The sequence below is a fragment of the Mobula birostris genome, chromosome 11 (genome assembly GCF_030028105.1).
Source record: "Mobula birostris isolate sMobBir1 chromosome 11, sMobBir1.hap1, whole genome shotgun sequence".
Lineage (NCBI taxonomy): Eukaryota > Metazoa > Chordata > Chondrichthyes > Myliobatiformes > Myliobatidae > Mobula > Mobula birostris.
In genome coordinates this window covers 24,163,997-24,180,069 of record NC_092380.1, presented here as the reverse complement: position 1 = coordinate 24,180,069, position 16,073 = coordinate 24,163,997, and the positions used below count along the sequence as shown (strand labels likewise).

The 16,073-nt window shown below is 39.8% G+C and overlaps 1 protein-coding gene across 1 annotated transcript in view; it reads left to right on the top strand.

The window, feature by feature from the left end:
* Nucleotides 1-16,073, top strand: part of LOC140204935 (serine/arginine-rich splicing factor 3-like) — a 37,713-nt gene that overhangs the window by 10,422 nt on the left and 11,218 nt on the right. Inside the window, exons 2-3 of the mRNA XM_072271917.1 lie at nt 3,399-3,621; nt 5,212-5,355. Of these exons, the coding sequence (XP_072128018.1) occupies nt 3,413-3,621; nt 5,212-5,355 (353 nt within the window). The 5' untranslated portion in view covers nt 3,399-3,412. The remainder of the gene's footprint in view (nt 1-3,398; nt 3,622-5,211; nt 5,356-16,073) is intronic.

Genomic DNA, 16,073 nt, shown 5'->3' with positions numbered 1-16,073 from the left:
CTAAAGCGCTTTGCAGAAGATACTGACCAAAATTTGACAGTGACCCTTAGAGGTGTTCAGAGAAATGACATTTCGATAGAAATGACTTGAGGAAGGGAGAAGAGTATACTGGTAATTTACTTTAGAAGCTAGGCCAAGGGAGTAGGGAGAAGGAATTGAAGGACAAAAGTTTTTGTAGGAATAGGTGGGCTACAGATTGATGTGGAAGGATGCCTCCCCTTCTGAGTTTAAATCTTGAGACGTTACTGAATCAGGAACTAGCTTATGTGAGCCAGCTGATGGGTAAACAGGAGTTGGGATGTAGGGAACAGTTAGTATTAGTGTAATTTTTAAAGTGGATGATAGTTGTGCAGTTTAATTTGTGGAGCAACTTACCCATTTTACATAAATTACTTTCTCAATCTATATGTCAGGTTTGCACTAACTTTGCTACCATATGAGTCAATTATAATGACACTGATTAGAACATAGTAACCACACTGTGTTTCAGGTGATTCAGTCAGTGATTGTGCTCCATAACCTAATTTTGAAGCACACTACTCATTCTGAGTGGGGGCTGCAAGTTTTCAGCTGTAGTGATTTAAAGTATAAGATATATTTTACTGTCTTTTGTATAAATGGAAAAGTAGTAACACTGTCATACATCTACAAAAGTTGTGGAGACATTATTGAGGTGTTAAAAGGTGTACTATTAATTTTAAGTCTTACGAACAACTGTTTCCTGGAAACATGTATGGAGAGGAATAAACTGTTGATGTTTCAGGCCAAGAACTTTCATCAGGACCTGACGGAAGGTCTCGGTCCAAAACATCAACAGTTCATTCCTCTCCGTAGATGCTGCCTGACCCAAGTCCCTCCTGCATTTTGTTTGTGATACTATGGATTTCCAGAATATCTTGTGTTTATAATAGTTCCTGGGATTGTTTTCAATTTGGTATTCAGAAATCAAAGTTTTTTAATAAAGATTAAATAAGAATCAGAATCAGGCTTATTATTACAGACATTTTGTGAGATTTGTTTTGTGGTAACAGTACGGTGCAATACATGAAAAATTGTAAGTTACAGTAAGAAAAAATTTTTTTAGTGCAAAAAGAGCAAATAGTGAAGCAGTGGTAGAGAGGAAGAATCTTTTCTAAAACATTGAGTGTGAGCCTTCAGGCTCTTGCTGGTAGCAGTATGAAGAGGGCATGTCCTGGCTGGTGGGGGACCTTCATGATGGATCTGCCTTCTTGAGGCATCACCTTTTGAAGAGAGTCTTGATTACTGATTTTAGTTTGTAATTGGTTACAGTCTGTAAGTAAATATAAAAGTAAGGATGGTGTCGGAGATTGGATTTAAGGTGGGTGGAATTTTCTTTAGACCTAATTATACTTGGAAGTTTGACCTGTATCCACTTGGCTTGCACAAAATCTGTTGGTAAGAAGTTATTGAAAGAAATGCTGAAGGCAGAATACAGCTCTCTGATAACTGCTTAATATCAAGACAGATTGTGTGGAAAAGTCTGAGCTCTAAACGTTTACCCACATTTTTTTCATCAAAAGCTTTATAATTGCATGTTACTGTTTGAATTTTTGAAAAAGTGTTAATAAAGTAGGCGTTAATTAGATTGGATTCAGAAGGTGTTCTCATGTTGTCTGACTTGAAAGAATTACTCACTCCCTGTTATCTCAGCCACAATGCATGACGTTTTGACAACTTCTATTTCAGACTATTACTGTGATGATAAGCACTTCATTAAAATTGAATTGCTGTTGGATATGTAGGAATAAAGATTAAGCAGTAGGTTAGATAGTATTCTGCTTTGTCAAATCTGTGTTGAAAGCAATGCTGTAGATGTCAGAATACCAAAAACCATGTCAATCTTGTCAGGGTTTCCTGGGATTCTTGACATATTCCTGAATGTTACGATGACATTAAACAAATAGAAATTAGCATTAACTATCCATAATCCGTGGAAAACACCAGACTGAACCTTACTAACACACACAATGCTGGAAGAACTCAGCAGGTCAGGCAGCATCTGTGGAAAGGGTTAAAGAGTCAACATTTCAGCCGAGGGCTTACATCGGGACTGGAGAGGAAGAGCATAGAAGCCAGAATAAGAAGGTGAAGCATTTTGAGTGTGTTACTCTGGATTTCCAGCATCTGAATAATCTTGTGGTTAAATTTAGCCTTATTCTTTGGATGAAGTATTTCTCTTAAGTTCTTCATGTGAGAGAATTAAATTTGAGGGTTTCTCTATGCACGGGGTATTGGCAGAATAATTTTGTTTTTTTTTACTGTGATTCACTTTTGTTAACATAAAGATGCATTCAGAAAGACAGAAATGGTGTACTACTTCTCTATATGAAATAATGCTTATTGCACTGCAAGTTTATGTAAGATTCACTTCACAGTTTAGCTGAAGTTGATTATCAGCAGATGTGTTTGAAAATCAGAGTAGGAAATTTGAATCCAACCTAAAATGTGACAAAGTACATGTTTGAATTCTGTTACTTTTTTTAAACAATAACAAAGATAAAATACTAGGCTGCATACATTGTTAAGGACCTTCACCAAGGACATGCCCTTGTCTTATAACTACCATCTGAGAGGAGGTACAGAAGTCTGGAGGTACATGCTCAACATTTTGGGGACAGCTTCTTCCCCTCTACCTTCAGATTTCTGAACATACAATGAACCCTTGGACACCACCTCAATATTTTTGCTCTTTTTGCACTTTTGTAATTTATAATATGTTCAATGTATTGCACTGTACTGCCGCAAAACAAATTTCATGATGTCAACAATAATAACCCTGATTCTGAGCACGTTAGTGCATGTTTAAAAGCTTAAATTTCTTTTTTTTAATATTAGTGAACCCCACCCCAAACCCTGGTTTGTTTGGGTACTGTGTAATTTGCTACACATCTGTATATGACTGAAGAAGTTGTATTTATGAATCTTAATTAAAAGGTTAGTAAAGAAATAAAAACAACAAAAAGGGCCCATCATAATTAAACTGTCAAATGTGAGCAAGTTGGAGCTCAACTCTTCTAAAAGGCATATTCACCAATCCTCAGTAAACCTCGGCACCTTGCTCCATCGCATCACGGTCCCCCACCAGGTCAAGTCCTGCAGTGATCCTTCTCTCTTCATCTTCTGCCAAACAAAGGACCCCAGAACACACTGGTGTCAGGCACACAACACAGAAACCTGCTCCTCAGTGGGACAGCTCACATTCCAAAGCACCCGTTACCTCTAACCATAACCTAAACACTGCTTCTACAGAAAGACCATTACGTTGGCGGTGCAACGTTTGCCAGGGTATTATATTAGCAAAATTAAAATCGCTTCTGAACATTGTGATATTAATGATGTGCTTCTTAATGTTGGATTTGTGTTCTTATTTTAAAAAGAATTCAGCTGAACGATGATGCGCCGTGATTCCTGCCCGCTTGACTGCAAGGTCTATGTGGGTGATCTGGGAACCAATGGGAACAAGACAGAGTTGGAGCGCTCATTCAGCTACTATGGACCCCTGAGGAATGTCTGGGTTGCAAGGAATCCTCCTGGCTTTGCATTTATAGAGTTTGAGGATCCTCGTGATGCAGCAGATGCTGTGCGAGAATTGGATGGCAGGTATGGAATTGGTAATGAGCTCAACAGTTTAAGCGTAATATTCCCCATGATCTGCTCCTTTATAGTACAGAAGGTGCAACAAACAAAATACCATCAATGTTTATCGCAAGGGGAGCATAAAATCACATTTATAGAAATGCGATTTTCATAGGACTCATGGGTTACAGTTTCCATGCGTCTGATTCCAAAGATCCGTATGTGCATTTATACTTCCAATTAGATTAACTTTATTTGTCATATGTGCATTGAAGCATAAGGTGAAATGCATCATTTTTGCATCAGCAACCAACACAGTCCAAAGATGTGCTGTGAACAGTCCAAAGATGTTGCTGTGCTTCTGGCACCAGTATAGCATGCCCACTATTCACTAATCCAAACCCATGTGGCTTTGGAATGTGGGAGGAAACCTACGCAATCACGGGAGGAACATACAAATTTCTTACAAACTGCAACAGGAATTGAACCCTGATCACTGGCTGTTAAGCATTGTGTTAACCACTGTGCTGCTGTGCCACGTATCTGGAATACTGGCCACAGGTCTGGTCAACCTCTTGAAGGACATAACTCTGATAGGATTGCTACAGTGGAAGGTCAGCAGATTTAAAGCTAGCACTCATAGGTTTGTCACGGGAGTAAGAGATAAACTGACCTTCATGAGATAGTGAGAATGAATTTTTTTCTATTGCACTAGATAGACATTAGAGTTGGGATTTGGAGTTAATGGTTGTTAGCAGCATTCTGCTTCGATTGTCTACCTCAAGAGTGACATCAAAACACTCCAGAGGTGTAAATAGGGAATAGAGGTCATGGGCATACATTTTCAATTGCATTTAAAATGTAAAGGCACTTTAGATCAATAACACTTTGTTACAAATTATTTTTGTGAAGCTTGGCAAGCTCCCAAACTATTGTAAAACAACTAATACAGATTTAATGATGGGAAAATAATCAGGTATGTAACATTTTAAAATATCGAATTTTTTTTTAAAGTCTACCAAAATAATAGTAAATTTATTAAAGCAACTTTTTCATGCAGGAGATTGAGAGTATATGGGCAGAATGCAGAAAATTGAGACTAGTTGCTTGGACACCATGGTTGGCGTGGACGGATAGTGTCATCGAACACTACAGCACAGAAACTGGCCCTTTGGCCATGTCAGTTGTAATTGTGCCTAGTCCTATTGACCTACATCTGGACCATAGCCCTCAATATCCCTCCCATCTATCCAAACTTCTTTGCATGCTCAGCCTAGTTGCAGGGTCTCGTCTGAAGTATTAACCGCCCTTTTGCATCCACAGATGCTGCCTAACCTGCCGAGTTCTTTCAGCAGTTTATTCTTTTTCAGATTCCACCATCTGCAGTCTATTGCCTCCAGTGAACTTTTGGCTTGCTTGGCTAGGTGCTGTGCAGTAAATGGTGATTCTGTCTATTGAGATGTCAGTGGTGAATTTTGGAAGCACTCTGACCTGATCATTCGGTGTACGCCATTGTCTTCTGTCATGCTGTGATTTGGTTCTTGAGGGAGAAACATTTCAATGTTATTTTGTCTTCAGAGATACCAACAGTTCATCTTTTATTGATTAATACAGAACCTTGTGTGGGGTTCGTGTCCGAGTGGAGTTGTCTTCTGGTGAAAGGAGGAAGCGTTATCGTGGTCCACCACCACCCTGGAACAGACGTCCCCGTTACGATGATTATCGCTATCGCAGCCCACCACGGCGACGTTATTCTAGGTGAGAGTGGATCCATTCATGGTAACATCGATACTTTTTCGCTCCCAACCTTGTGTGTGAAGCTAAAACAGGTACAAAGATGTGTTGGACCCCTATGTCTGGAGTCCATTGTGTAGAAGGGCCTGTGGTCAGCATTGAAAAGGTTAAATATTTTCTGACTTCTAGTTTACTACCTTACTGTAATTCTGAAAACCAAGCCTTGGAAATAAATATTAAAATGTAAGTGTTTTGGTAATGCTGCCCTGAACTTCTACTGCCATGTCATTTTATTGGCGGGTGAGTGCAGTCTGTCAGATCTTAAATTTCTTTCCACGTAGCAAGAGTAATGCAGACTTCAGTATAATCCTTGGAAATTTGAATATCTGAAATTCACTTGACTCTTTAGAGATTTTATGTTTTATAAATATATTAATCCCTTTTTCTGTTACAACATTAAATTCCATAATCTTCAACATGGCTTTGATGTTAGCTGCTTCAGTCTACCTTTTGAACCTATTGAACAGCTAATTTAATTCAGTGTACAAAGTCATAATCACATAGCATAAATTTACAAATTGCCTCCAATATATTGTGAAGAAATAGATCAAACCTTGGATTTTCCTGAATTAAATTTGGAAATCTAGATTAAATCCTAATTCTGAAACTCCTATTTTTTTTTTGGCAGAGAGGGGATTTTTATTATATCAGGATCATTTACTGAACAAGCTCCCATAACTCTTTAAAACTTTAATTGGTCATCTCATCCATTTGATATCTCATAGAAATAGATGCAGTTATATAGTAAGGAGTATTGGCAAAGTGCTGTAAAGGACTTCACAATGAGAAAGTATCTAAGGACCACAGTAAATCATTTCTGCAGTCCTTTACAGCTTTGGGGAAGGGTTTCAGTACCACAGTATCACACCATAATGTTTTACTGAGCATTGCAACAACATATAATTACTTGGGTTCTGTTTTCATTTAGTATAAATAGTGCTTCTGTGGTGCAATTTCAAGGCAGCCAATGTTAGAATCAGAAGTCAGTTGGGTAGATGCTTAGTTATCAAGACCTTAAAGGAAATTAACGTAAGACGTAGGGGAATTGGGCCATTTGTACCATTGAGTGTGCTCCACCATTTCATCATGTCAACCCCATTCTCCTGCCTTCTCCCTGTAACCGTTGATGCCCTGCTTAATCAAGAAACTGTCAGCCACCACTTTAAATGTACCTAATGACTTGGCCTGCACAGATATCTGTATCAAAGAATTCAAAAGATTCGCCACCCTCTGGCTAAATAAATTTTCCTCATCTCTGTTTTAAATGGGTGCCCCTCAATTCTAGGGCTGTGCCCTCTGGTTTTAGACTCACTCACAATAGGAAACTCATTGTCTGCATCCATCACACCAGACCTTTCAATATTTGGTAGATTTCAATGTGATTTCCCCTTCCCCACTGCGCCGCCCCCCCCCCCCCCATTCTTTTAAGCTGGAGCGAGAATCAAACTCTCCTCATCTTAACCCTTTCATTCCTGGGATCACTCCCGTCAACTTCCTCTGCCAGAACATCCTTTCTAGCTTTGACTTCCCTTGTCAGCCATGGTTGTCTCAACCTCACTTTAGAATACTTTGGGCTTTATCTTTCCTGTTCCTTCCGAATTTCCCCCAGAAGCAACAGCCATTGCTGTTCTGCCATCTTCTCTGCTATTGTCTCCTTCCAATCAACTTTGGCCAGCAACTCAGCCATGCCTCTGTAATTCCCTTTACTCAACTTTGGCCAGCAACTCAGCCATTCCTCTGTAATTCCCTTTACTCCACTGTAACGATACATCTGAATTTAGCTTCTCTTTATCAAACTGCAAGGTGAATTGCATCAAAATATGATACTGTCTCCTCAGGATTCCTTTACCTTAAGCTCCCTAATCAAATCTAGGTCATTACATAACACCTGATCCAGAATTACTATTCCCTTAGTGAGCTCAACAACAAGCTACTCTTAAATCTACGAATTCCCTCTCTTGGGGTACAGCACCAACCGTATTTTACCAATCTACCTGCATATTGAAATCCTTCATGACTATCATAACATTACCCTATTGTATGTATTTTCTATCTTCTGTTGTAATTTGTAGCCCACATTCTGGCTGCAGTTCACGGTCTTTTCACCCTTGCAGTTTCTTAACTCTACTCTCAAAGTTCTACACCTTCCGATCCCATGTCACCTCTTTCTAAGCGTTTGATTTCATTTTTTTTTTAAACCCATATAGCAACCTCTCTCCCTCTACCTATCTGGCTGTCCTTTTGATCCAACGTGTACCCTTTGATGTTAAGCCCCCACCTATGATCTTTTTTCAGCCAAGATAGGGAGATGATGCCACAACGACATACATTCCAATCTCTAGCTGTGCTACAAGATCATCTTCCTTAATCTGTATACTGCATGTATTCAAATATAGCACCTTCAGTCCTGTATTCATTACCGTTATTGATTTTGGCCTCTTACACTCTAGCTCATCACGATGACTGCAGTTTTGCCCTATTATCTGCCTGTCTTTCTCAGTCTCACTACACACTGTGTATACTTGCATGGCAACTGTCCCATCCTCAGCCTTATTCTGATTCCCATCTCCCTGCCAATTTAGTTTAATCCCTCCCCAACAGCAATAGCAAACCTGCCTGCAAGTATATTGATCCCCCTCAGGTTCAGGTGTAACCCATCCTTTTTGTATAGGTCATTGGGCTCCTGAAGAGATCCTAATGATGCAGAAATCCTGAAACCTTAAAACACACATTCATCTACCAAAACATCTTTTTACCCTCTACTGGCGCATGACAGAGACATCAATCCAGAGATTACGACCTGCTTTTCAGCCTTCTACCTCTATATCCTTTCTTCAGGACTTCTTCCCATTTCCTACCTATGTCGTTGGTATCAGTATGTACCATGACTTCTGGCTACTTACCCTCTTCCTTGACCCAATCAGAGACATCCCTGACCCTAACACCTGGGAGGCAGCATACCTTCCGGGTATCTCGTTCACATCCACAGATCTGCTTTTGCTCCCCCAATTATGGAATCTCCTGTCACTACTGCTCCTCTCCTTCTCCTCTTCCCTTCTAAGCCACAGAGCCTGACTCAGTGCCAGAGACTTGGACACTATGACTTCCCCGTGTGGGTCATTTACCTCCCCCCCCCCCCCCCCCCAAACAGTCCCCAAACAGTGTCCAAGGCAGTATACTTATTATTAAGGGAAATGGCCATGGTTGTGCTCTGCACTGGCTGCCTATTCCCTTTCTCTATCCTGGCAATCAGGGTCCTGCCTCCTGCAGCTTCGGGTCACTACCTCCCTATGCTCCCATCTTTTACCTCATGCTCCCATATGAGCCAAAGATCATCAAGCTGCCACTCTGGTTCCTTAACACGGTCTCTAAGGAGCTTGGGGTCTCTGAAATTTCCGAGGTCTCATACAAAAAACATACCACTACCTCCAGATTAATTCTCAGCGCACCAGTTCTGTATTAACAGGAAAAGGTACTCATGAGAAATCTTGTTGCTTGGAACCATGGCTATGCTTTCCCAAACCTGTTCTCGCCTAAGCTTGTTGAGCCAAAGCCAAGACCACTCTTAACAGTGCCCCACTCACAATGGCTGCTCTGCGTACATTTCTTTTCCTTTTATTGGCTCTGCACTGATTGCCGCCAGCTGAAAAAAAGCCGAAAGTCACCTGAGCTCTATTTAAACCTTGTGCTGCATTACCAGTAAGTGACCTCTTGTGCAGATTGCTGCTTGCCGACAAAAATATTTTATCTAGAGGTTTTGTTTTATAACATTGTTTACCCACCATTTACTCATGCCTCTGTTTCTGACACAATGATACTATGCAAGAGGACCAATGAGTGCCTCCACTACAGTGCGCTGTAATTGCTGGCTGTTAAGCATTCTGTAGATTTCAGCCTGGCTTGTTCTGAGGTCAGAATCAGGTTTATTATCACTAACTTGTGTCGTGAAACTCGCTGTTTTCTGGCAGCAGTATAGTGTTAAAATATAAAAATAACAATAAATTACAAACTAAATCGAGCCAAAAATAAGGAATAACAAAGTAGAGTTCATGGACTATTCAGTAATCTGATGGCAGAGGGGAAGAAGGTGTTCCTAAATCATTGAGTGTGGGTCTTCAGATTCCTGTTCCGCCATTAAGATTAAAAATAAAAGATAGCTCTCTGTTCTTGAAAGCTATTTAGTGCACTTCATCTGGAGATGTGTGAATGATAAATAAGGGTAAGATCACAATGTCACATCGACAAAACATTCAGTGATTTACGCTGACACAGGAGAGCATATTGCGAAACTAGGAAAGAAAACAACAAAAAACTTTTATTGATATGAAGTTCTTTTTCTTGAACATCTATAAATAATGAAGCATAAGACTAGGTCAGAGTTTAAATTCTCAAAAGCAAAATACTGCAGGTGCTGGAAATCTGAGGGAGACAAAATGAAGCAAGTGTAGAGTAGCATCTGTTGGGGGAGAGAAGGGGAGGGCATATTGGCATTTAATGTTGGTAGCTTTTCATGCAAACCTAGGTCTGTAATGATTTTAAAAGTTAATTCTGTTTCCCTTGTTTTCACCCAGGTGTTGCTTGCCTTGCTTAGTATCTCCAGCATTTTATTTTATACTAAGATCCAGTCTTGATACGAATGGCACTGGCAAAGTAGAGAATGATGATTCCCACTTTCTGTGCTTGCACCTTCTGTTAAAGTGTGGCTTTCTATTCCTGCTTTTTATATATACTCTGGGAGGGATGTGCTCTGCCGCTAAAAGTAAGTCATTGATGTCCTCCAGGCTTCCCAAGGTGATGCTTTACACATCCTCTTGCCTCTCATGTTTCTTTTCTATTTGAGGAAGAGGGCAATTACTAACACCTCACCCCCATTCTCCCCTAAAAACCTTCCTCAACTACAGTGTGCATACTTGACACCAAGGTCTTCCAAGACTTAACCCTTAATGCGAAGAATGTATTTCACATTCACTCTACTCTGCTTTCTGGTTCCATAGATGATCCTTTGATAAATGACTGTGGCAAAAATAAATGAGTAGCAGACATCAGATTATTAGTGGAAAGCCTTAACCTACTTTTTAACATTGTTTAAAAGAAAGATGTTGGAATCATTCACCTGGTTCATTCCCTCTCAATTAGGACATCAGTGAAGTAATGCTATTCAGACATTGTTTACTAGTTTTAACTTGAGTTCACCACTTCCATCATATCGATGTTGAATGAAATTTATTGAAATCAAGCAGCTACATATTGCATTGTATTAGGCTAACCATTAAAAATAATAGCTGGTGTTATATGTAATGATTGTTCTTGGAGTTCATAGAACACTTACAGCAAGGTACAGGCCCTTCGGCCCACAATGTTTTGCTGACTGTTTAATCTTACTGGTAAGATTAATCACTCTCTAAGTGCAATCAAATATTTACAACTAAAACATAACGGGCTACAACATTGTACGGATGTAGAGTTTATTATATGTAAATCTAAGCTGAATTACTGTTTTTGTACGTGCTGACTAAAAGTTTCTAAATTTTATAACAGCGAAGTATGAATTTCTTTAATTGTGTACTTGTTAATGAATGGTATATAAAAAATAATCTACAATTTGGAACAAACAGTGGGAAGTTTCATTATCTTTGCAATGTTAGGTGTTCCTTTTAAAAGCCACAACCCTAATGATTTTTCTTAGTTGTCACTCTTCAGGTTAATGCTGACTGTAGGGCCAACAAGCCAATTTGTCTGTCTTCAAAGCATTGCACAGCAAAAAGTACAACAGTTACTTCTAGCAATCCTATCAGAAAATGTCACTAGCTAGTAATCAAGGGCATGAGCCCTGTCTTTAACTTATTCCATAAGATGTAGGAGCAGAATTAGGCCAATTGGCCCATTGAATCTGCTCTACCATTTCAACATGACTGATTCAATTCTCCTTTTATCCCCAATCTTCTGCATTCTCGCTGTGTCCCTTCATGCCCTAACCAATCAAGAACCTTATCAACCTCTGCCTTAAAATTTACATAAAGACTTGACTTCCATAGCTGCCTGTGGCATTAAATTCTACATATTCACCACTCTCTGGCTAAAGAAATTCCTCCTCATCTGTTCAATCTGAGGCACTCTCTTCTGGTCTTAGACTCTCCCTCCATAGGAAACATCCTGTCCACATCTACTCTGTCAAGGCTTTTCACCATCCAATAGGTTTCAATAAGGTCACCTCTCATTCTTCTGAAATCTAGTGAATATAGGGCCAGAGCCATCAAACACTCTTAGTCCTTACTTTGAAGTTGTTGGGTCAGTTAGTGGATTTTCTTTTGCCTCAGCTAAGACCAGTTAAGACATTTCAGAGATATTTTATTTCTGGATTAGTGCTGGGCCAAGGCCATTTTTGATTGACTTATTATAAAAGAATATTCAATATTTGCAGTCTGAGCTTATTTACTTATCCCTGCTTGCCTTTTAAGGTGGCAGTAAGCTGCCTGTTTGAACCACAGCAGTCTTTAAGGTGTGGGTATACCCAAAATGCTGCTGGGCAGAGAGAGTTTGAGGATTTTGACCCAATAACTTGTAGCTATTGGAAAATAGGGGTTGCAATAGTTCAACTTGTCACCATGCTTGGGTTTGTGTCTATACCCAAAATACACAGCAATATGGCAATATTATGATGTTAGCAATGTCATAACATAAAATTTTTACAGGGAAATGGGGCAATAATTGGAGTTCAGAAAAGATTGAATGTTTCAATTCAACACTGGTAATATGACTGCTCAAACTTAAAAGTGACAAAGTTTTTTTTCTTTGTGTTCTGTATATTCAGTGTTGGATGATTTTTTAAATCTCGTACTGGTGTGTATTTCTATGTATTGAAAAGTTAAGTTAAATGAAAATGCATCATCATTGGTTAGATAGTAACTGGTGTTTCTGTGCATTTTTTTTTCTTTTGATGAAATGTGCAGTTGAAACCCACGCACTCACCCCCTGCCCCCTTTCAGAGACCGTCCACTTCTCCGAGTCTACATTAGCCAATCAACTGGTTGTGTCTACATCAGGGGATCAGCACGTCCCACTCTAAACGAACGCCTCACACTTCAAATGTCCAGCATTCACGTGTATCTGTGAGTGTGTGCAACCGAATGGCCAACCGCTGGACCGACAAGTTTGGGTCTTTTCCTGCGCACCCCAGCACGCTGTTTATAAACAACCATCCCTTCTCTACTGTTTCTGCCGGCAACCATAACGACCAAACAGCCAACGGGGGAAAAAAAATAACCATCTGAAATCCTCTCGATCCATCAGTGGGGTGTGGCTGTCCGCCAGCCTTTGCAAACCCAAGGCCTGCGTCGGCAGTAAACTGGTACCAACGCACTCTAAAAGTGGCTGCTCCGATTGGTCTCCGTGCCAATACACAGCAGATAAATTAATACCTATTTTTATTTAATTCTACACTTTACATCGTGCATGAATCCAGGTGCAGGCCCCTTTTTTTCCCTCCCCACCACCATCGTCACACGACACGCCCTGCAGATGGCTGTTGAGTTGCTATAATGTTGACTGTTCTAGTAAGTTTTATCTGCCTTTTACGTTTTAAATTGAGAATTCACTTTTGTGTTTCCCACTCTGCCTTCCCATCCCTTGTGGTTTTTCAGTCCCTTCCACTCCTGGCTGTTCGAAGTTTTCTATTGGACTGATAACCTGAAATTTCTGGAATGTGAAACAGTTGCTGCTATCCTGTTGAGTTAGTGTTAGACCTGTTGAATGATTTCTTAAGAAAAGCAAAACATTAAAAATTTACACAGTTCTTAAGCAGGTTGTGTACTTAAATTAATCCTGAATGCAGGTGGACCTTTGTATTTCCAGTTTAGTTTTCAAATTTTAACTATTTTTAAGTAATTCAGTTAGCTTAATTCCAGCATAATGTGCAAGTTCCAAATCTATCACAAAGGCATAACTAGAGATTCACACTATGGAGAAACTTAATCTGTCACCAGGGGCCTGTATTGAACAAATTTGTAATAAATTATTACTGGATTATTTAGCTGGATCATGTGCATTGTTCCTTCTTCCACCCACAAAAAAAGGATATGGTAATGAAGTATTTTCAAACGATTGAATTATTCCAATTTCCATAAAAAGGGAATGTGAACCATGTTAGTTTTCTTCCTGAAATTTTTGCTTTGCTCTCCTGTTTTGCTGAACTGGGGATCTTGTTGATTAAAAGATGCCAGTGCCTTAAAAAGATAAGATTAGGAAAAAAAAACTGCTTTATTTGCCAACGTATACATTTTAAAAATCCATTGACATATGTTGTTGGTGTCAAATCAAGTCAGTGAGGGTTGTGCTGAGCAGCCTGCAGGTGTCGCTGTGTTTCCGCAGTCAACCTAGCATGCCAACAACTTTCTGACCCTAACCCATGTCTTTGGAATGTGGGAAGAAACCGAAACACCTAAAGGAAACCCACGCGATCACTGGGAGAATGTACACTGCACAGTGACTCAAATGGAACCCAGATCTTAGCTGGCGATGTAAAGCATTATGATACCGCTTCGCTACCATGCCACTCACTTGTGTAGTGTTCTAGTGTTGTGGGGAATATAACTAAGCGAGGATTAATTTACACTCTCCTGGGAACCACCCCTCTCCTCAACACCCCGATAGTGGCAAGGGTTGATCAGAGTGGTATCTGAGCCTAAAGCTGATATCAAAGTTGATTAGTCTTGACTTTGGTACAATGTTGTTAGATCAGGCATATGGAGGCAATTAGTCCTTTATCTTGATTTTACTAGCATTCAAAGTAGAACAAAAGATATTCACCAGCTTAATTTCTAGAATTATCACACATTTCTAAAAAGGAGTTGCATTTCATTCCCCATTTGAACACTGATTGACGTTATTGAGATCATAAGAGAGCATGGCAGGGGTAGATTTTAGATATGGTAGTGTAGCAGTTAGCGGGATGCTATTACGGCTTGGTGTATTGGAGTTAAGTCCTGGCATCCTCTGTAAGGAGTTCATTTGCACTTGCTGTGGAATCTCTGGGTTTCCTTCCATAGTCCAAAGACCAGGTAGTAGGTTAATTAGTCATTGTAAATTATCCCATAATTAGACTAGGGTTAAATCAGTATGTTGCTGGTGGTGCTATTCTGTGCCATATCTCCAAATAAATAAATATTTCCACTGGTGGTGAGTGGCATGAATTCCAGAAGAGGGAACATGATCATGTGTAGTCTTAGTGAAAACTACCACCTTTAGATGTAGAATACTGATGTATTTGGAGGCTATTATGCTTAGATGCAGGCCACCAAATTACATAGTGGCTTCTTCTAAATGGATTTTTTTTTACTAAAAGTGCATGTTGCTGCCTGATTGGTCAGCACATTGTTTCACAATCCAGACATTGGAGGTTGCTTAAGAATCAGTCCTTCAGCTGGGAAGACAATGTCACCAAAATCAAGAACTTATTGGGCTGCTTTCAGACCCACACAGTACATTTTAATTCAGATGAGTGATTTTTCTCAGAAGTATCTTTATATTTTGCCATGGTGAAGATTTCCAGAAATTGCTTATATGTTTGGGTGTAATAGCGTGTCAAGAGTGACCCAACTGTCAGTAAAGGCCATTTGATATTGGTGTTGGAGGTTGTTGTTACCGGAAGGTGTCCTTGCTGCCATCCAGACAAGTTGAGTGTGCGTGTTACTTTCACTGCTCCCAGGTGCTTGTAGTCATGGTGAAAGTGACCTTGATTAGGGAATGGCCAGTTGACCATTGGATCTGCATACCTATTCGTACCGAGGAGCTGGGGAGCGGGCAGTGGAAAGTTACACCTTTTTAACAGATCAGATTAATTACTTCACAAGCTAGATATGATTTCACAGGCTCATAATGGATTTCTCAAAATCAGGTTTATTATCACTGACAATGTGATAGATTAAAAAACTTGCAATGAGAAATATAACAGTGCAAAAAGAGAGCAAAATGGTGAGGTAGTATTCATGGGTTTAAGGACTGTTCAGAACTCTGGCAGAGGGGACGAAGTTGTTTCTGAAACATTGAGTCTGTGTCTTCAGGCTCCTGTACCACCTCTGGTAGTAATGAGAAGATGGCATGTCCTGGATGGTGAGGGTCCTTACCGATACGTGCTAGCTTGAGGCACTACCTTTTGAAAATGTCCTCAATAGTTGATTTTTTTTTAATGTAAATTCCAAGATGCATGATAAACTTATTTTAATTGTAGTTCTTCCTTTGAAGCCCGAGGGGTGAAAGAGTAGGCGGTGATAATTTATAATGGTTTGAGGGTAAGAGTGTGGAGAAAATACACATAGGAAATTTCATCTGCAGTTCATAAGATTTAATTCCTCAGGATCATGATGTTTGCAACAGAGTAAGATAATGGCCTCTCTAATCTGGTCTCTTGTCAGTATGGGAAGATTGATCTTCTGCTCAATATCACACAAGATAAAACTTTATTTTGTGCCCTTTAACTTTTACCTGTTCATTTTTCAGGATTTGATCATTGTCGGCAAGGCAGCATTTAGTTCCTAACTTTAGTTGTTCCTGAAAGTATTGGTGATCCATCCTTTGACCTGCTGTTGCCCTTGAGATGAAGGTATTCTCACCTCTCTATTGGATAGGAGATGAGGATTTAGACCCAGTGAGGCAGAAGTTACACCCATCCACTTCCACCTCTGGAT